Source organism: Acipenser ruthenus, chromosome 4 (genome assembly GCF_902713425.1).
Source record: "Acipenser ruthenus chromosome 4, fAciRut3.2 maternal haplotype, whole genome shotgun sequence".
NCBI lineage: Eukaryota > Metazoa > Chordata > Actinopteri > Acipenseriformes > Acipenseridae > Acipenser > Acipenser ruthenus.
This window is the reverse complement of record NC_081192.1, coordinates 48,297,195-48,319,817: the sequence shown is the minus strand read 5'-3', so window position 1 is coordinate 48,319,817 and position 22,623 is coordinate 48,297,195. Positions and strand designations below refer to the sequence as shown.

General features: G+C 35.4%; 2 protein-coding genes across 2 annotated transcripts; one reads left to right on the top strand and one right to left on the bottom strand.

Moving 5' to 3' along the window:
- The first annotated feature begins 4,993 nt into the window (after positions 1-4,993).
- Positions 4,994-9,502, top strand: LOC117400294 (acyl-CoA-binding protein homolog). Its single transcript, XM_034000033.3, has 4 exons — positions 4,994-5,151; positions 7,347-7,464; positions 7,555-7,617; positions 9,240-9,502. Exons 1-4 carry the CDS (start codon positions 5,140-5,142, stop codon positions 9,311-9,313), a joined length of 267 nt encoding a protein of 88 aa, XP_033855924.1. The 5' UTR covers positions 4,994-5,139; the 3' UTR covers positions 9,314-9,502.
- olah (oleoyl-ACP hydrolase) lies at positions 7,697-22,399 on the bottom strand. Its single transcript, XM_034000032.3, has 7 exons — positions 22,290-22,399; positions 20,565-20,695; positions 17,902-18,040; positions 17,393-17,492; positions 14,586-14,755; positions 13,915-13,997; positions 7,697-10,853 (listed from the first exon to the last, which is right to left on the bottom strand). Exons 2-7 carry the CDS (start codon positions 20,692-20,694, stop codon positions 10,708-10,710), a joined length of 768 nt encoding a protein of 255 aa, XP_033855923.3. The 5' UTR covers position 20,695; positions 22,290-22,399; the 3' UTR covers positions 7,697-10,707.
- Positions 22,400-22,623: the final 224 nt, after the last annotated feature.

Here is a 22,623-nt window from a genome sequence, read left to right as displayed (position 1 = left end):
TAAATTAAAGGTATGTGTTTCCTTTAACCTCATGTTGATTCATCATTTTGTTAATGAGTCAGTTTTGATTCCATATACCATTGTCTAACAGAGTATTTGACAAATGTTTGTCTCATACAATATTCAAGTCATTTAGTTTCACTAAGTTTAAGTGGTAATAATTTTCATTACAATTATTTATCCCTTAAGAGATGCACTGACCAGGCTCTGACCTGTACCTGACTCTGGGAATATGTTACTGCTAGCAGTTTCCACAATCTCTTGTTTTTTCCAAGGTCAGAGTCTGTGCAAAGCACTTTATTAAATATATGACCTGTCCATTAAGCCATGATTTGTGCATATTATTTCAAGACATTTACTTATCAGTACTAAACCACTAACTCCATAAACCGTAACACTACAAGTCTATGAGATTTGCAATTTTGCTGAAGTGGAATGTAAGATGACCCCCTCCTTTCTCTACAGCCCATATGAGGCCCTTTTTCACTGCAGCAGTTTCAAATAACCACATTATAAGGATTCCATCTACCATCATTAGACAATAGTATAGTAGATTAATAACAAGGTACATTATAGTATATTATTACAAATTTAACACAAAACATAACACAACACCTTTTAACTTCTATAATTCAATGGATATCATAATGTCTAGAAGTCTTATTGTTCAATAGAAAGAAGAATTAATCTACCTCTTTCTCAATTAATTCAATTGAATACTGCTCCAGCTTTTAATCTTCTTATCACTAAAGCAAAGTCGTGAACAAGCAATAATACTTGTCAGTTTTAAATAATATGTTTTCTCATTATAGCAAATACTTAAAACATATTATTAATCTTATGAAATAACTGTTATGAACTATAAACAGTGTCAATTAGCACTGAACCTGTTTCATTATAAGATAATCTTTCAATTAATTTACCTCTGTTTATCAGTTGCTATAATATTACTTTGGTGAATCCCTCTTAGGATTTAAATCCAAATATAGGCCAGTATAACTGCATTCAACTAGGCTTGACCCTTCTCTTTGTTCATACAAAATCCAGCCGAGACAGGATTTTTTTCTCAAGACCTCTGGCTTGTTAGTTAATCTTTTGGTCATAAAGAGTCTCTTCTTATCTTGTGTTTTTAGGACATAAATTTGTAGATTAACGTTCACTTTTAGCCGGAATGGTGCTTTTTATCAAGCGTCATGCTTTCTGAAGATAAGATATACTAGTGGTAAATCGTTCATTATATATATTTTCTTAGGGATTCTCAAACTACTAAGTATTTAATTGAATACATGTGTAATTCCAAACAAGAGTGGACTGACCTATTTCATTGAGCAAGAGAGCCACCTACTAGTGGTACAAGGATACTCTTTCTTTATCCTTCCTAATATCTTTGACACTTCATTTTATAATACATTCCATATTTAAAATCGCCTAGTACATATTCAGCATATCCATATGTTCTCAGCAGGATTCAGCTTCTGTACCAGGTTTCGCTCTTAGTTGTTTCCACAAGAAGTCCCTTGATCCAATGTTTCTCCATCACAGGTGTGGATTTCCATGGCCTGACTTCATTCCTATAAGATACTTGGACACGTTTAGCTGTAAATATTATTTCTTTATATTTCCTTTTGTTCGCACAGAGTCACTGTGAGGTACGCCTTCCATCCAGAACACTGAAGGAGGCCAAAACTCACTGTTATTCATATTTTCTGGTATCCAATTACTGTTCTGCCTCACATCATCAGTTGGCAGACACAATACAACTGAATCTGATTCAATTGATGAACCAACAGCTGTAGCTACTGAGATCCTCCGTGCAAAAGGAGTCAATATTTTACTGACCAGCCTAGCTGATTCAGCATTACTTGCGACAGGCGCCAGCAATAAAGTTGCTGACAAGGTGAGTGTCGTTTAGTGTTCTTTTATTTATTCAACACCAAACAGAACTGTAACTGTCACACACACTTTTTAAAACCTAACATCCACCACTGACATGTGCACCACCAACCCGGCTGTCCTTACAAAGGTACTGCCAAATGTTCCTGTCAGGACACCGCACTATGATTGGTTATCGTATTACTGTTAATAAAACAATGAATAATCCTCTTCCTACACCGAAACCCTAAACTTAAGGTCAGTATCCTATACTGCAGCCATTACACATCTAAAGTACCGTAGTTCATGTTTGGCAGTGAATATGTGTTTTTGTTACAAAAAAAAGTGACCAGAGGTGCTGACTTCCTCAGTTGTCCTGAGGAAGTCAGGAACATTTCGTGGTACCTTTATAGGCACTGCACCAACCCGCGCACACACGCAGTCTTCCGCAACCGTACAATCTAACTAACCCCATTAACTCCTGGCTGCTCATGCACACTTGCTGAATACCAGTTTAACAATACACTGTACAACACGTACAACACATAACACCCACAACAGCGGGTCTTCTGAGCCACCAGTTGTCCGGGTCGTTACAAAAAAACATTCTAGAAATCTGTAGAAAATTAATTAAAAATGAAAACTGAAATAGCTTGGCTGGATAAATGTCTACCCCCCTTGTAATAGCAATCCTAAATTAGCTCAGGTGTAACCAATCGTCTTCAAAATCACAGACCAAGGTAAGTGGCTTCCATCTGTGTTCAATTGTAGTGATTCACATGATTTCAAGATAAATTCAACAGTTCCTTTAGGTCCCCTCTGCTGGGTAGTGCATTTCAAAGCAAAGACTCAACAATGAGTACCAAGGCGCTTTCAAAAGAACTCCGGGACAAAGTTGTTGAAAGGCACTGTGGCAATGCGCCCCGCCCCTGTGTGCTTGTTATGTGTTGTATGTTGCGTGCGTGTGTTAATGTTGGTGTATAGTCATTGGTACACGGGATATAAACGGGTCTATGTTTCACGTGTATTTAAAAATGTAGATTTGTATTTAGGCACGAGGAGGGCACAAATTACTTCACGTGCTGGTTAAATGTAATATGTAAGCACGGGGTTGCACAGAATTAATTCACGTGCTGGGATTCAAGTTGATTCACTTGAATCCCAGCACGTGAATTAATTCTGTGCAACCCCGTGCTTACATATTACATTTAACCAGCACGTGAAGTAATTTGTGCCCTCCTCGTGCCTAAATACAAATCTACATTTTTAAATACACGTGAAACACAGACCCGTTTATATCCCGTGTACCAATGACTATACACCAACATTAACACACGCACGCAACATACAACACATAACAAGCACACAGGGGCGGGGCGCATTGCCACAGGCACAGATCAGAGGATGAGTATAAAAAATATCAAAGGCCTTGAGTATCCCTTGGAGCACGGTCAAGATGACTATTAAGAAGTGGAAGGTGTATGGCACCACCAAGACCCTGCTTAGATCAGGCCGTCCCTCCAAACTGGATGACCGAGCAAGAAGGCTACCAAGAGGCCAATAACAACTTTGCGAGAGCTACAGGCTTTTATGGCCAAGACTGGTCAAAGTGTGCATGTGACAACAATATCCCAAGCACTCCACAAATCTGGCCTGTATGGTAGGGTGGCAAGAAGGAAGCCATTACTCAAGAAAGCCCACCTTGAATCCCGTTTGAAGTATGCAAAAAAACATTCAGGAGATTCTGTAGCCATGTGGCAAAAAGTTGTGTGGTCTGACAAAACTAAAATTGAACTTTTTGGCCTAAATGCAAAGCGTTATGTTTGGTGCAAACCCAACACAGCGCATCACCCAAAGAACACCATCCTTACTGTGAAGCATGGTGGTGGCAGCATCATGTTATGGGGATGTTTCTCATCGGCAGGGACTGGGACATTTTTCAGGATAGAAGGAGCAAAATACAGAGAAGTCCTTGAGGAAAACCTGCTGCCCTCTGCAAGAAAGCTGAAACTGGGACGGAAGTTCACCTTTCAGCATGACAACGACCCGTGCACGGGAGAAGGCAGCAGCAGGGCTGGTAGGTGACGTAATCCCACTCTTACACCAATGTAGCGATCTCAGTTAATGGAGGCAGGCGCATCACACAGGGCAAGGCAGTCCACACACAGTGCAGATACCGCTGTACAAAAGAGATGGCTCCCTTACAAGGAGCATATATCGTGCTAATGCTTTAGTGCGAGAGGACCCAGGTTTGTGTCCGGCCTCCCTCTGTGTGTGGATTGCCTCGCCCTGTGTGATGCGCTTTCCTGCATTAACCGAGATCGCTACTATATATATATATATATATATATATATATATATATATATATATATATATATATATATATATATATATATATATAGGGTTAATACGAGTAAGGTGAATTACCGGTAAGGTGAAGTACAGGATCAAGATATACATTTGATAGAGAGAGTTCTTACCCATAATCCACTTTTTTTTTTTTTTTTTATGTACATGTATAGCATACTTTAATCATTAACTCTTGAGAATGTTTATTTGACTGCAATTTCATCAGTAATATGTCAATTAAATGTAAACCATTACAGTACTTTCAGTTGATTGTATTTAAATCCCGAGGATTACCTGGACACCTCACTAAATACAAATAATCAAGTGTTAATGCAGTTATTATATACACTTCTTCACTGATCCCAAATCCTTGGTGACACTACAATCTTTATTTATTTATTTTTTTACTAACCATAAATCAATCTTTTAAATAAAAACACACACACACACACTTCTCGTCGTACAACAAAGCTCATTACCTGTGAAATTAGACTATGGAAGTTGGAACTACATCACTTCCTAAAATCCCAATATTATACCAATGTATGTATGGGAAAATGTGTGATATGATAACTGAAACACATCGCTTTAAAACAGTTACACAGGGATGTCTGCAGAAACGACTAAACGTACATGGCCGGTTAAACCTCCTGAACATAAAACAACTGCACCTCACACGGAAAACCACGTCGTCGTTGTCATCTTTATGAAAGAGCTTATTCAGCGAGGTGATGTCATACACATTCATTGCTCTCTCCCTTTGGTCGCTGCATCCAACCAATCACCATCCACCTGCAACGCTATCAGGCCTCGAGCTATTCTTGCAGAATTAAAATAAAAAAAAAGATTTAAAGGAAGGGTAAGTGAAGAGGTTTGAAGAAGGCTGCAGTCAAAGCCAGAACGGTTTTCAGAAAAAAATGTCTCTGCAGGTAAATATTAATTGAAACATTCGCTCTTTTTTAGTTTATGTAACATGCACATTGTAATTTGTATGCATATCCTTATAATATGATGTATTTGCATGGTGATTGCATGTTTTATTATTCAAATATTTAATTTACATGGATCAACATTATTATTATTTTTTTAATTAATATACTTTTTTTATTTGTCGTAATTTATTTTTAAATATAGTTTAATAATACGCATACCATCTTTTAACGCAATGAACATTGATTGGCTGCAAAGCATCTAGAAAGATCATATTAATCTAGCTGATTATGCACTTTTGGCGTCTGAAACAAAGCATATAATAATATGATATTTTATGTAAGATCATAAACTCGGATTACTGATGCGGCAGTAACAACTTCATAAAAAGGACCCTCGAAGTATTAGTCGTAGTCGCCGTATCGCCGGTACGTGTTAAATGACCGCAAAGCACACATCTATCACAAGAAATTCTATTTGCTAGCAATATTAAAGTATTTGTACAGCTACCTGCTGTCGTAGTGTTTATGGTGGTTTTAGGATACTTACTTACGAGAGGGTGTGTTTAATTAGATTTGGACTATCCAATTTCATTATCAGATCTCGTGATGTCTGGGAGGTAATTTGACAAATTTGCTACATCACTGTGCCAGTATTGGGCAATTTTAGATGTTGCTGATATGCTATATATATATATATATATATATATATATATATATATATATATATATATATATATATATATATAGATATACACACACACATTGGTGTTTTCTTTTTTGGTGGCTAAACTACAAATATGTATTTTTCACCGTTACTAGTACAAAAGGAAAACATTAAAACCATGCACATATGATCACTACTAAGTATTTCAAACACATGCCTTATAATATTGGAAATAGCCTGCTGTAGTAACTTAATCACATTATTTGAAATTAGATAATTGAAGGGGTTTGTTTTACCCGACCCTGATGCTAACTGGTGTTTGTTAATGTTATTGATACTACTCTACACACTGCTTGAAAAAAGAGAGGCAGTGCTAGCATTTAGTAAACAGTTAAATTTCTCTAACTAAAGTCATATCAGGTTTTTTTTTTCTGTTTCTTTAAATAGACTAACAGTCTGTTACCCAAACCTTTTTTTCTCTCCCACTGAATATTTCCTTCGGATGAGTCCTAAAACCGATTGCAAGTGACTGCAGCAGCAGTTGTTGATGATGCATAGTTCACGCCCTAGTCTCTGTAAGTCGCTTAGGATAAAAGCGTCTGCTACATGACTAATAATAATAATAATAATAATAATAATAATAATAATAATAATAATAATAATAATAATAATAATAATAAAGTCATTTGTCAAATATCAACTGAAAAGCATACAGTACCTTTTACTAAGGGTTTGCTTTCCCTTTTTTATATTTAAAGAATATATAAAGCTCTATTTTGATTAGTGTATTTTAGTGAAACATTAACATATTTTTTAATGACATTTAGAAAAAAAAAATCGTACAAACTTTGGACTGGAACAAATGTTGACACAACAGCCAAATTAATAATTTATAATTATTATTAAATTAATAATAATCAATTCAATTTGTTACCTGTGCTGATGCTGCATTTAATGGCTTTGTCTGTGATCTTACAAAGCAAAATTTCTACCAGTCACACTAAAAATGATTTCTTGTGTTAAAGAGAATTTTGGGAAACAAAGTAATTTAATAGAAAAGGTACATTTTGGCTCTTGAAATCTGCTAATGAGAATCTCAAAGAAGGCCTGGTAATACTGTACCCGAGAACAACAACAGTTAATGTATTTGAGAAGCAACGAGGGACAGCAATTCAGAATATTGCAGTCCCTGACATTTTCCTGAGTTCAATAGAGGGGCACTAATACCTGATGCTGCCATCTAGTGAGAGCCAGTGGAAGTACAGGTAACACATTTGTTTACAAAAGGTATCAACTGTTATCAAATCTTGTATGGTCTGTGCAGCTCAAAATGTAATTTGTTAAAAGCTGTTGTACTTACAAATTGGACTTGCAATGCATGTTAAATATATTTCACTTTTAACACGTTTAAGATTAATCTGAACCACCAATAAAGTGTGATGTTCTCTCAAGTTTTCAAAGTGTGATGATTGTGAATTATTTAGGTAGTGACCTTTATAATTTGAATATTTGCTGTTTTTTAATTCAGGCTGAATTTGAGAAGGTGGCAGAGGATGTGAAGAAGGTGAAGTCCAGGCCAGAGGATGAGGAACTGCTGGAGCTGTATGGGCTCTACAAACAAGCCACTGTCGGAGACATTAATATAGGTGGAGGACTTTATTATCTATAAAGAGATCTCTCTGTTTGGTTTAAAATGGTCTTTATTTAAGACTCCCTGATCTTTATTCTTTTAACAGACCGCCCTGGAATGTTAGACATGAAGGGTAAAGCTAAATGGGATGCCTGGGACGAAAGAAAAGGTAAAATACTCGTGTTAGTGGCATGGTGTGAGTCTTTGTGCTGGGTTACCCAGAATGATCAGCTCAATACGACAATTAGTCAGTTTACTACTAATACTTTATTGACAGTACAGCATATTTACCTATATTCCAGAAACAGACTACCGTCTTTAGTTAATTCTTCTTGCTCTAATAGTCCATATTGTTCTAGTTGCATTACTCCATTTGCTTCAAATCTTTATCACTTAAGCTGAGGGAACACAAAGCCACTTTGTGGCTTGGAACTTGGTTTCAGGAGACTAGGTTTCAGGCCACTGCATGCATGGCACACAACCGTTTGGTACTTTTAACTAACAGATGTGTGCTTATGTGAGTTTAAATCTTCCACAAGTTTATTTATAAATGGTTACACATTTCTGTGTCTGCAGCTGCTGGCTAACACTGCTAACAAACATTTCAATACAGAGTCCAGACAGCCTTCTTGTGGAAGATCAGAGAATTTGTGTTGTTAATCCTATCCTGATACCACCTTGAGAAAAATAAAATACACAAAAAACAACATTTCATGTTCTAACACCTGAAACACCTCGTTTAAAGTAGCTTCAAATACATTTTCAGTTTCCCCCCTTGCCTTTTATATTATATCTATCAGAGTGCAGGAGCTGCTCTTCAGTTATAGTTGGCTGTCATTGACATACAGTATGTAACATAGCCTAGGTCTGTCTAGAAAGTGGCCTTATAGACATAAGAGCCAGCACTATCTAGTGATTAGTCACCTTAGATATTTTTTTTCTTTTAATTTGCTGTCAGAACACGGAAGTGCACTAGGTGGTGCTGGGACTTACAAATATAAAGACGCTTTTACAGATTTAAACTACAATGCCCATATCTATGGCAGGTAACTATAAATTAAGAGTTGATAGCACATTAACAAGACAGACATTTGCAATATTAACCACTCAGACTGACATCATAAAAAGGCCAGGGAAAGCAAAATTAAGAAAAAGTAATCTACTTACTCTAGGAAATATGGTGTTTCTGACAAGAGGGCAACATGAGAATATGTGACATCAGGTTTAACAGGTATAATTAAATGAGTCACTACTTGGTTAGAGGTTCAAGTTCGATAGTTAATGAAAGGAACAAAGACATAACATAAGCAGTAATAGTAAAATCACCATGGTAACAAGTCTTTTAACTCCAAATGATCTCCACCTGCAATGTTTACAACATTTAAAGCCAAGAAATAACAATTGGTGCTAAGTTGTGTTTTCCTCCAGGAAATCTACTATGGATCCAAGTGGTTATGTTGAGAATGTTTGCTTATTTTAGTTTACCTGTCAAGCCCAACAGGAAATACAGATTGATCCTTTAACATTTACTGAGTAATTAATTCACATTTCATAATTTCCATTTTATACTGAAATGGTTCTTAATATTAATTACAGAACATGATCACAAATACCATATCTTTAAAATGTTAAATACATATTTTGACAAAATATTAACTAATTATTACTGTATGTGTGTGTGTGTATATATATATATATATATATATATATATATATATATATATATATATATATATATATAAATTTTTTTTTTTTACTAATGTTTTTCAGTGTGTATTTTGTGTCTTACAGGAATGTCAAAGGATGATGCCATGGCAGCCTATATTGCTAAAGCAAAGGAGGTCATTGACAAGTACGGGCTGTAAAGAAAAGTATAACCACTGAAGTAGTATATAATGCACCTGTTTAATTTGCAAGTGTAGGCTACCCTGTAGTACTGGGGGTATTTCTTCTAATCATGGTTCAACAATGGAGTTTGTTTCAAACACACTGTTCATTTTAAAACCTTTCAGAAATGTACTAAACATAAATAAAACTTTTTTTTTTAAAGTTGTCGCATTTGTCAGTTTTTCTTTTGTGATTTCCACTGATGCAATTTTGTTTATTCACAGGTACATCATACTGTATATCTGCAATTGGTATATATTAGGTACAACTGGCCATACGTCATACATTTTTATTTATTTATTAACAGACGCCCTTATCCAGGGCGACTTACAATTGTTACAAGATATCACATTATTTAATTTTGTACACATTATATTTACATACGATTACCCATTTAAACAGTTGGGTTTTTACTGGAGTAATCTATATAAAGTACCTTGTTCAAGGGTACAGCAACAGTGTCCCCCACCTGGAATTGAACCCACGACCCTCCGGTCAAGAGTCCAGAGCCCTAACCACTACTCCACATTGCTGCCCTGCCTGCTTGCCTGCTTGCAGACAGGCAGACAGACAGACAGACAGAGACAGACTGACAAAAATATCGGTAAATTAATCCAGCTATGATTGTATCTGTTAGGGACATGCATTGAGACAAATATTGAGGTTTTCAAAATCTGAGAGCTACGCATGTAGAAAATAATTAAACTACTTATTAAGAACCATATATGGAAATTGTCTGTATTTCATATGTATGTCTTGAGCTTGAGGGATGAAACTCTTATGTTTAAAGGATGACACAACCCGGTGCCTGGGGATCAGGTGTCCTTCCTACTGAGACTGGAGCTCGCTGCTCTGTTTGTATTGTATTACTACAATAAACTAGACCTTGTTTTTACTGCCATCTTTACACGTTAGTGGTGTGTGTTTTCTTACACTACTTATGAACGAGTTCTGGTTAGTGACTGGTTGCGCTAATAAGGCTATGTCATAGGAATTTACTTAATTTCATTAGATATTTTTTGAGAACATTTGCACAATCAGTTATCCTCAATGTCTCTTTTCTCTGTGCCAAATAAATACGAACTGGTCCATGCTGATATTCAAATTACTGTAAAATAGATTCTTTGTAACTATGGTACAGATTGCTGACTTGTAAATTCATTTTACTGTTTCTTTTGTTTTTGTTATGCAGGTTTGAATGTGATCCTAAATGAAATCATACTGTATGTTGGGATGAGTGCTGTGTCGCTGACAGTCTGATATCAAATCAAACCAGGTTAATCAACATATTTGCAGTCTCCACTATGGAATGGCTGACAGTTAAAACAAAAGAAAAACAGAATTCCAGTATTTAAATCTGAGAAGATGAACATCATTTTAGATAATCCATTTCAGCAGTCTCTAAATGTTTTGTGATGTTGTCTATTATTATAGTTTCGTTGCTGGGATCCTTTAAATAAAAGTGAGCTCCTGGAAGCATTTGTATTGTGAATTCCCCACTGGTTAGATCCTTCCATGCTGTGAAAAAAAGAAAGATGCATCCACTTTTAGTTCTCATATCATTCTCTTTCAAGTCAATGAATTGCATGTGGACCTGTTCTCAAAATATTTCCACAAAATGTACCCATTTAAAAGAAACATGTTATAGCAAACATGTATTTTCATTTTAAGAGAGACAGCTGGCATGTTACTGGCTGAAAGGATATCAGTGAATAGGGGAAGAACAGGACCCCAAAAGCAGGCATTTCTTTAACTCAGTTTTAAAATGAAAATACATGTTTCCGAAAACATTTTAGATCTATATAATGATGGTGGAGAAAATGTATGGAACTATTTTGTCAGCTACAAGCACTTTAAAGGGGGTCAGAATTGCTAGAATGGTTTTCTGATCCAAATACCTGACGTGATGACTTTCTTCCATTACATGAAATGCACCAGCTTTATTCAGAATACAGTCACTGGGATTTCTTTAAACCATGGTAAGACTGTTAAGCATTAAGTTAAGCTTTAAAAATATTAAGCAGTTGTGCCTGGATCCACTTTGCTTTAGTGATTTATATTTAGTTATTGAATTCAATATAATTTCCTGTGCAATTTCAAGAGCCAAGAACCCAAGATGGTAAAAAAAATAAATACATAGCAAGAAGATCACCTACTTTACACACACACACACACACACACACACACACACACACACACACACACACACACACACACACACAAACACACACTTGGATGAAGGCTATATTTGCATCCTGAGCCATTCTAAAGAAAAAGGCATAATACCACAGTAGTGACGTCAAAAAGTGATAATTCCTCTAGAGGAAAATATACTTGAACTCTGACCCATTCGACTCCTCGAGACCATCACTTTCAATTCAAACGCAAAATGTCTTGTTTTCAATCACTCGACAACACCCACAGTACAGAAATGTTCATTAATGATCAACAAAATGAGAATACATTAAAAAAAAAAAGATGTAAAGCTTGTACATTTGTATCTCAGAGAAACAGGTTGCGACATAGAACATCTGTACAGCACTAACACTACGTTTAAAAAAATCCGAAAAAAATTCTCTTTTGAATGCTACAACTGGGGCCTTAAGAAATACTTTTTTAATTTTTATGAATTATGTAGAATCCGCAAGTGTTTCCAAACTATCTTAGAAATATTGGGCAAAAGTTTAGAGTAAGTCATTATTAATGGGACTCTTTTGACCTTTTTATCTCTATTTTTATAATCTAGTAGATCATCTCTTTTTAGTTTATCCACTTTTCTTAACTCTGTCTCTATAATTCTTTCTTTGTATCCTCTTTTTTTAAGATTTGTTTTTAATACATTTCTTTGTTTTACATAGTCACTTTCTTTTGAGCATATTTTTCGTATTCTTATTCCTAGACCCTTTGGGATTGCCCTTTTAGTGTGTATCGGATGTGCAGAGGACATGTGTAAATACTGGTGCATGTCAGTAGGTTTACAGAAGAGGTCAGTCTCAATTGAACCTTCTTCAAGTTTTACTATGGTATCTAAAAATTCTATTTCTTTCCTTGTCCATCGAAGGTCCACCTTAATATTACTGTGTATTTCATTTGCCATTTTATGAAACTGGAAAAGAGATTCTTCTCCATGTGTCTAAACCCCAAAAATATCATCTACAAACCGAATGTATTCTAAAGGTTCTCTTTCCGATTTTCTAAGTAATTGTTCTTCCCATTTCCCCATGTATGTACTGGCAAAATGCATTCCTAATTTAGATCCTATTGCTGTACCATCGTTTTGTTTGTGATTCTTATCAACAAATGTAAAATAACTGTTTTCTAAAACTATGTTGATCATGTTCAGTACCTCTGCTGTAGGTATTGATTTATCTAGTCTATTATCTAGTGCTTTTTGACAAGCTTCTAAAGTTTCTTTACGAGAGACACTTGGGTACAAGGATTTTACATCCATGCAAAATAAAATTGTATTCTCTGGAAGGTTGTGTTTTATTGATTCAAGTCTTTTTAAAAATTGTGTTGTATCCTTAACATAGCTTGGTAATTTCTCAACGTGCGACCTAAGTTGTTTTTCTGCTATTTCAGATATTATGTGTGTTGGATTATCAATTGTACTGACTATCATTCGCATAGGGTGATTTTCTTTGTGCATTTTAGGATTTCCTCTTGCTAGGCCTGTTCTTGCATTATGTGGCTGCATGTATTTTTTTAATTCTTTTGATATAATGCCTTTATTGTATAGTCTCTCCGCAATTTCCTTAACCTCTTTTATCGATTTATTGATCTTATTGCTTTTAACTTCTTATGTATATGTATTATTTAATTCACATTCTACAGATTTCATATAGTCATCTGTGTTCATTATCACTATTCCTGAGCCTTTATCTGCTGGTCTTATCATTATATCATCATCATTTAACAACTCAGTCATAGCTTGTTCTTCAATATTGGTTAAATTAAGTTTACATCTTTTCTTTAGTCCTACTATTATTTCTTGTTTAACTACTTCAATATACATATCTAACCATTTATCTCTTCCATCCAGAGGAGTCCATGTGCTTGTACTATTAACCTTAAATATATATATATATATATATATATATATATATATATATATATATATATATATATATATATATATATATATATATATTTATATATATATAGAAGGTGATATAGTCATATCATTTCAATAGAATCAGTGCACGTTCATAGGATCTCCAGCCAAGCTAAAAGCATGCTCCAAACCAGGTAGTTTTATTTTTTAATTTAGAGTGCCCTAGTTATTAATATCACCCCCTCTACCAACTTGAAATGCCTAATGGGAATGCTACCTCACTGCTGTGACTATGGAGTGCTGAAGGTCCACTCTTTTCCTGCTGTCTCTTTTTACCCACTGATCCCAAGCCAAGTTACTAAACCCTGGGTGTACAGGCCCAGCCAGGACTTGTCTGGCGCATGAGCAGTAGGGGCTGCTGTGGTGCATTGAGGTAAACCAGCATTTTGTACCTAGCAAGTGCCTTTACAAGGTGAGCCACTGGGGGACCTACAAACATACTTTTATCTGACTTTTGTGAATTACCTTCTAGGTCATGTGGTGTATCCTCTTTTCCATCAAAACATGTAACAGGGCAGGTAAGAACATTGCTCTCTGGTGCTGGATAGCTTTGAAACAAATACATATTTTTATTAGAAACTTTTTGAGGGTATTTTAATATATGTTTCAGTGTAAAATAACTTCAAAATATTTGATACACTTACAGGTAGTAGAAAGATGATTTGCTTGTCTTGTATATTTAATCTTGACATTCAGGAACAGTACTTTTTTACTAAGCAAGTCACAGGTAACTTCTGCCTAAAGGGTCTACCAGTACCTTACCCTCACAGAATCAAGCTGTCCCTATAAACTATAAATGGTGTACCCCATTTGCAAGAAAATATATAATATTTTACTGAGGAATAAAGGAAATATCTTTTATTCACGTATACAGTATATATACAATAATCATACAATAAGCGAACCCCCACAAACACAGTTATATAATGCTTTTGCATTAATTGTGCATTGTGTTCACTTTGACCTCAAACCAGCTTAAGTTAAGGAGCTATTGCTTGGGGTTGCATTCCTTATAAATGCTTGCTTAAACTTATCCCATGGTAAATTAAATACAAAGAAGGGGAAATACCACAGCGTCTCCAGCAGCTTTAGTAAATATTGTAGGCCTCAACGTTAATCATAATCCCCAGTCTTACCTGTATTTCTCTACAACCCGCATATCAGCTTTCAGGACGGGAAGAAATAACTTCACTACTTCTGTGTTCTTTAAGATTTCAGAAGGAGTTCCGCCTACTGCAGTCATCCATTTGAGGAACTCTTCATCCGACAACTCAGACCTCTTCATCGAGGTCTGACGCGCCTTGGACTATTGGAAAACCAAAAGAAATGCATCCTGTCACAGTGTAAAGGAATCAGAATGACTATTAAGCTGTGTCGTAGATTGGTTCTTGTCTGAAATGTTTGTACATGAGTTAAAAGTTAAAAGATTTTAGTTAAAGTATTCTCTAGGGATGCAAGTCGTTATTTTTTATCAACTGTTTTTGACATCCAATCGGTTTTCAGTAAAAATGTAAGCTTAAAACCGAAACTGTGCAACAAAGGCAACGGGACATACCATTATTACACACGTTGTTTTTTTTAACAGTGACAAATAAGTTCAATACAGTGTTATTGCATCACTCATACCAATGTATTATACAATTAGACACAATGTAGAAAGAATAAAATAATGTATTAATAGACATTTATCATATTAACTATATAGGTCTCAAATATCTAGTTTTAGCAAACATTCATTTTCATTTTAAAGCATGATTTAAAATGGCGAGTGAAACTGTCCACATCCTTTCAGGGCCTTCTTTACTGTAATGAACCAACCTACTGCATCCCCTAATGACTGACAGACTGTGGCAATGTGTCCCGCCCGTGTGTATTTTTGTGTTTTATGTTGTATGTTGCGTGTGTTAATGTTGGTGTATTGTAGTTGGTACATGGGATATAATGTGGGTAATGAGCACGAGTATTTAAAAGGTATAATTGCATTTAGACACTGGGATTGCACTTCACTTCACGTGCATTTAAAGTACTTAATATGTGAGCATGGGGTTTTCACAGATTAGTTCACGTGCTGGGATTCAAGTGAATAATTAATTAGTAATTGAATCCCGGCACAACAGTATATATAGATGCACGTTTTACTCACTCGGGGGTTGTGTGTTCGGTGAATGGAGAACGGGTGTGGAGAGGAGGTAAAAGAAACTAAAATAATAAGTGTTTAGACTCAGCGTGTTTGTTTGTCTGTTCGTCCAGTTTGTTTAGTGTTAATCCGTTTTGTTTGTCTATTTATTTTGGCCTCAAGTGCCGTGTCCTGTTTTCTGTTTAAACCTTTTATTTTGTTTAATGAACGTGCTGAGCGCAGCCATTGCAGCTCAGTTTCACTCATCACTACTGCCTCTGTGTATGATTCTTTCAGGTCTGACGTCATCACTGCAGCTAGCCTGTCACACAGACTTTGCAGCAAGTAAGATGCTTTGACCCTGAAACGGTGCTCGAATTATGGGTCAATAAGTAGGGGGGCCCTAAAAGGTGAGCCCGAAGTATCTGTTAGCACAACCAATCAATGTTTTCCTCTCAGACTCCACATGCATATACATATATGCATATATTATTCTGTTAATATCTAATGATATAAAAAAGATGGAAACTATATTTAGAAACAACTGGACTTTATTAAAACGGGGACATATTTTTTTTTCTATTGTCATCTGACTAAAACATACAAAAAGCCAGGTTAGAAAAATGTGATCAGCTTTTAACATTAAAAACATGATGTATATAGCATATGTGTATATATAGTAAATATGGATGAGAGGAAAATATTTACAGTGGAAAATTATTGACCCAAGGGAAGACTTTTGTTACCCTGGACGTCTTCCCGAGGGGCATTTGATTTTCCACTATGGCTGAGTCTGCAGTACTTTATCTAGTGCAGCACTAGATGTTTTTTTTTTTCACAACTGCACATTCGAGTCCTATATAGTGAATGGAAGAGCACAACAAGTGAGATTTAAGAGAGTATTTTGTTAGCTATGACCACTTTAAGACAAGCCCAATACATTTTTCATAACAGCTTATTTATGATTATGTTTCTGCCCTCCACCACCTCCCTTTGTTTTTGTAGAATTAAACATTTTATATGATTATTTTTTTTTACACCCTTGCACAGCAGTACTCGCATGTCAATGCATGTCTTGTCCTGTCTTTCACAGAATGTTCCTGAACAATTGGGTGTAGAAATACATAAAACAATGTTTCTTGCTGTTATTACAGCTTGTTTTGTTACAAAACATCTGACCCCAAATGAATTCCTGAACTATCAATGCAATCATTTTTAGTATACAGCTGTGCCAAGTGTGCTTAGAAATACTGGCCCCCTAGACTTACAGTAATGTTATTGTTTCATTTATCTGAAATGTATTTTCCCATGAAATTTAAAACCTTGCGATTTCAATCTCATATTGACGGTGTTCCTGGAAAATGTAAGTAATGAAAGTATTAGCTGTCTAAACCACTGGATAGTTTGAGATGATACACTTTTTAATATATCCCTAAAAGACACTTCTGCAATAAAATGTACCTTTGCAGGTTTGTGGAGTTGTAGTGTTCTTTTGTTATATTGCTGTTTGACTTACAAGACAAAGTAAATTACATGAACAGTTTACTGTTTACACACCCTAACTGTTAATTTACCTAATTATCAAATAGTGAAAATTAATAAGGGCTAAATATGTCAAAAGTGCATCTAGAGGTGAACAATACTGAACTTCTTGGTTCGAGTATCTATCTTAGAATAATTCCATTCACTATTTTATTTCCATTATGTCATCTTCTTTGGAGATTCTCAAAACCTTTGTGACTATGGGTACTAGAATCCCTAAAGTATACTAGATGGTGTAAAAAGATCGTATCAATTCACTCAGACAGCTGCAGTTGTATTACTTACATGTGGGGCTGAAGTACCAGATACAAAAAGATGCACTGGCTCTAGTCCATGTTTTTTTTTCAAGTGTTCCGCAGTAGCAAAGCAGGTAAGTGCCCCAAAACTGTTGAAATATACAAAGAAAATTATGTAAGTCAATAGCTATGTATATGTACTAAGAGCCAGCACAATACCTGTTGGTGTATGTCCACCAATACAAAAGAAAATAGATTCAAACTAGCTGTTCACTAGACGCTGTCGGTTATTACAATAAAAAAACACAATCTAGCCTGTTACATGTGTCTATGGTGAGTAAGAAGCTCAACAGTAGTGCCAGGACTCGAGTCAAAGAACCATCACACAGACTATATTAAAAGTGAACAGAACAAATGAAAACATTAGAGTGTTTGCAATATGAAGCACAAATAACAATTGCAAACATCATAAAAACAGGCATTTTAAAATAGCGGAGAAACCACTTGGACAACATTTTCATTGTCACATTTTCATTGGGTTTCACTGGCTTTCCTTACCTGTGACCAAAAAACACAAAAGGTTTTTCTTTGAGTTTTGGCAGCAACACGCTAATGACTTCATCAACAATCTGTTGGATGTCTTCTGCAAAAGGCTCTTGAACTCGGGTTTCTCTTCCAGGAAGTTTAACAGAGTAAACTGTGAAACAAATGTGTTTGATTTTTCAGTAGAGCATGATTGTCACACACATGAATTGCTTTCTCAACTGTTCAAAGCTGTTCCAAAGCATGCTCGCTGCTCATCGCATTTAACTGCAGTACATGAAGAAATACTTGTATCTATCACATGTAATATCTTCACACCAATGGGATGTACTCAAAAATGGACTTGGTGTCTATTCAAATATGTACAACAACAGACAGTTATTTGTTCGAGTTGAGAAACGTTAAAAAAAGATTGCAACATTAATTCTCATGATAGCTTACTCGATTCATTCTGCACCTTAAAAAAACAATATGAAATAAACATTTTGGACAGTGTGAGAGACAGAGAGGGTTAAATATCCACTACTCTTCCCATGCAGCCCATTGACCTACGACAACAATAGCTTGTGGAGGAGGCTGCTGATGTAATGAAATTAGACACAGTCTGCTATTGTCCCCCCGATCAGAAAGAGACTAATGAAGCCTTTCCAATCCGGCCCAAGCAAGATCAGATGTGATCTGAATAAGAATGTGAGCCAAGGCATTCAAAAGTTTGCCAACTTTGAATCTGTAAAATGCTAATGCCCTGGATTAATGCATTTGAGCCTCCTTTTCATTAACTACTGAGCAGCGCAACAAGCCAAGACATTTTCATCAGTACCGTTATTTAAAGAGGGCTCTGGGTTTAAATTTAGAACATAGTGATGGGGGCATTCTCATCTTTATTACCAATTATTAAAAATAAGGTATTGTATATATACAGATAGTAAATCCGTGTGAAAAAAATCTAACTCGTGTATGTTTTTAACATGATGTTCATGGTGCTTTTGACTCCTGTTTTGTTTGTGCTGTTGTCGTGGTAATCGTGTTGAGAATGTTTTTTTTCAATTTAAAATTCCAACTTCACAGCCACCTTAAAGGGGTAGAGATGACAAAAATCTGAGGTAGGGAACAGGACTGACTGTCCTCCCCCGGCCTAAAGTGTGGACATAAACAAGCTGCTACAGTTACCTGAAATATATAACTTAGTTGTTCGGTTCTAGTTTTGTTTTAATTAACAGATGTCTTCTCCTACAAAAAGCAGGAGTTAATTAAAGACTGGATTTAAGGCTTTGAAAATGTGGCCCAATAACAAGTCTCATGTGATGTGACGTGATGTTTTTGTTTGACAGTTTTATACATTTTACTGACACAAATGCTTGATATATTAACCCATACACTGTCTGATATGATTATGTTTACTTGATTAACATTTGTATAAACTACAATGTATTTAAATACACTCCGCAGATATCTCCTTAAAGTTTTTTTGCATATTTTCCAGCAAATTTGGCCTGACTATTTAAGGCTCAAGGATCTATTAAATAGCAGCTACTTTAGCAATGGGCTGGAGAGTATACAATAGATTGTATTGTATACTCTCCAGCCGATTACTAAAGTTGCTGCCATCTGCTGGCAGACAGTGGAACTGCTTGAGGTGTAAAACAATTTAAAATGAAATTTCATGAGAATCAAGCTTCATTTTTTTCATAGAAATGGACAATGTGGTCAAGCGGTGGAGGATCTAATGAGGGCTGTTGTTTAAATCATTATTAAGAGGACCTTTCCAGATATACACTCACATGAGACTCAGATGCACAGTTAGATTTTTTTATTATTATTATAACCTTGGACTTATTTAAATTAGATAAACAGTAGTGGTATTAAGAGACACTACTTTTTATATCAGTTGAATATGTAAGGAATGACACACGGCTCTACTGCCTCAAGTGTGTTGTGTCTCAAGGCTCAGTGAGTGCCTTTGACTACATGAGAAGTGGGTTGTGTCAGTGCAACCCACGCCTTCAAGAGGGTTATTTACACTTATAAAATAGCTTAAAATGGTTATTTTACAAAAATAAAACAAAAATAAAAAAATGCTAGATTTTAGACTTTGAATGAACTTTTATTGAATGTATCCTTCCGCCAATGCAAAATAATCCCAATACTTTGGCTGTAGAGGGCTACTAATTGGCTAGAATAACTTATTACTGTTGAATTCACTGTTCATGTATTTGCTGTCTGCAATTACTGTGCTGTTGTTTACATGAATACTTCTCAAATGGACAACTTTAAAATCTTAACCTATTTTTTTTTTTCTCATACGGTATCCCTTGATTGATTGACATTTGAAATGTGTACAATTCTGTTTACTTTCTTAAATGTTAGGCAAACTAATAATTATGAAAAAAGATTCCTTAGTGGCCTGTAGCTCCTAACCACCAGCTGTAATGGTGGTGAATTTGCTTTTTTGACCCAGATGCGCTTTGATCTTAATGCATGGAATGAAATGTGGTTTGAATGATTGGTTGTACTGTTTTAACCATACTTTGGTATGTCAGCAGCCAATCAGAATGCCATTTTATAAATCCCAATAACTCATAACCTTCGTGAACAGGGCCCTCCATCCACTGATCTCTAAAGAACAGCTGTCTAAAATACTGCAGTGAGAGCTCCTTAATAATAAACTACTTTCGTACCTTCTACTGAACTGTTAAAGAGTTGGCCCCAACGAGCATAATAAATGGAACCTCCTCCAGCCCAGGGAAAGCAGACCAGTCTTGCCACAGCATCAGGTCGTTTGCAAAAACAGTTTATTACTTTTTCCATCCTAAAACAAAAAGAGAGAGATAACAAAATACACTTGTAATGCCTTTCTGCACCCCTCTATTTATCGAGAAAGGAGCACATGGATCATCATTCATCTGCAGCCCCCTGGACATTTCAAAGCGGTCATTTTTGAGTAAGATACTCAAGTACATGCATTTTATTGACCAAATTAGCCAACAATACATTGAAACTGAAAGAAACGTGTACTTAATTAATGGGCTGCTTTAACTAAGATACAAATGCACAAATTACTCAAGGCCCCCTAAAGATAGTTTGTTATAATATATAAAAGTACAGTCACTGACAAACGTATTGGCACCCTACACTTATTTTCCATAATTCAAGGTAACAGATTAAGGACAATCATTTAGTAAACTTTAACCACAAAAAACAAACTAACTTATTTCCTTGAAAGTATTCGTTCTTGACAAAATTATTGGCACCCGTGCTTTAGTATGTCATTTGTCCTCCTTTTGCTTTTATTATGGCTTTCATATGTTTATGGTAATTTGGAATTCTAGTCTGTCTTGCATTTTGCTTTCAGCTCAGACAGACTGGATACACAATGCTTGGCTACAGCTTTTTTCAGATCAGTCCAAAGCATTTCTATTGGATTGAGATCTGGTGATTGCGAAAGCCATTCCAGAACTTTTATCTTTGCTTTCTTCAAATATTCTAGAGTTGACTTAGCTGTATGCTTTTGGTCAGTGTCGTGTTAGAAGATAAACTGTCTGCCAATCAGCCTATGAGCAGATGGTACCACTGTACTTTGTACTTTGCACAATGTTCTGATACATGGTTGCATTCATTTGATCTTCAATCACATGAATGTCTCCAGTCCCTGAACTGCTAAAACACACCAATATCATGATCAAACCACCTCCATGTTTAACTGTAGGTACAAGATTTACTTTTAAAGATTTTTTTTTCTCCAAACATACTGTGGTCTGTTCACAAAGCTGTAACTGGTCTGTTATATATATATATATATATATATATATATATATATATATATATATATATATATGTGTGTGTGTGTGTGTGTGTGTGTGTGTATATATATGACTTTTGTCATGAATAAATATTTGACACTGCTTAAGTGTTATTTTTTAAAGATTGCTTGTTAAATTATAAGAAATTGTGTGTTGAACTACAAAAAATGGTGTGTGTTGGTCTTTGTCATATTAATTAGTGATTAATGTTAAGTGCTTGTATTTGACATGTTTTCTTGAATTATATTAAATGTAGGATGCCAACACGTTTGACTGTGTGTGTGTAGCTATATGCTGTGGAGAAAAGGTTACAAAATGACATTTATCCGAGTCATTCACAAAACACTATAGCATTGTTTACGTATTCACTGCCATTAAATTAATTTAAGAGTGTCGATAACAACCTGACTTTTACAGTAGTTATTTAAATTGTCTGATCTGTTCTCTCGGTATAACACGGCCCTGGGAGTGTTTTATTTCTGCTTGTTCATTGTAGTTGCTTTTAATATACATACTGTGCATACTGTATTTTGAAACCTGCAACGCTAATGAAAATTGTAGATTAAATTATAAATAAATAAATAAATAAAATAGCAGGTATACCTGAGGCTTGGTGATTGCACGAAAAGCTGTACGGACCGTGTGCCGATCTGTCTGTACCATTACAGAAATTATTTTCATTTCACTACTTCCTGCTACGAGTCCAATCGTGTTTTTACAACTGAAACCAACCCTCCCCTTTTCCGCCTGCAGTACTTTTTTTTAAAATGCATTTTTATTGAAATAAACAAAGAAAATGTACAGAAAGTAGAAAAAAAAACAGAATAGTGAACATATTATAATGGAAGCCGGGGGGGCTTTATACAATTACAAAAAAATATTAAATAGGTTACATACATTAAGTGTTTTCAAAGCTTTTTTTATTATTGGACATCTT

Excerpts from the sequence above, each read along its gene's own strand:
- LOC117400294 (XM_034000033.3), top strand. Across the intron at positions 7,465-7,554 it reads TGTCGGAGACATTAATATAG|ACCGCCCTGGAATGTTAGAC; the intron begins GTGGAGGACTTT and ends TTCTTTTAACAG. Across the intron at positions 7,618-9,239 it reads TGCCTGGGACGAAAGAAAAG|GAATGTCAAAGGATGATGCC; the intron begins GTAAAATACTCG and ends TGTGTCTTACAG.
- olah (XM_034000032.3), bottom strand. The coding sequence starts at position 20,694 with ATGGAAAAAGTAATAAACTGTTTTTGCAAACGACCTGATGCTGTGGCA. Across the intron at positions 13,998-14,585 it reads CGGGTTGTAGAGAAATACAG|CTATCCAGCACCAGAGAGCA; the intron begins GTAAGACTGGGG and ends TTTGTTTCAAAG. Across the intron at positions 10,854-13,914 it reads TACACCACATGACCTAGAAG|CATGGAAGGATCTAACCAGT; the intron begins GTAATTCACAAA and ends TTTTTTTCACAG.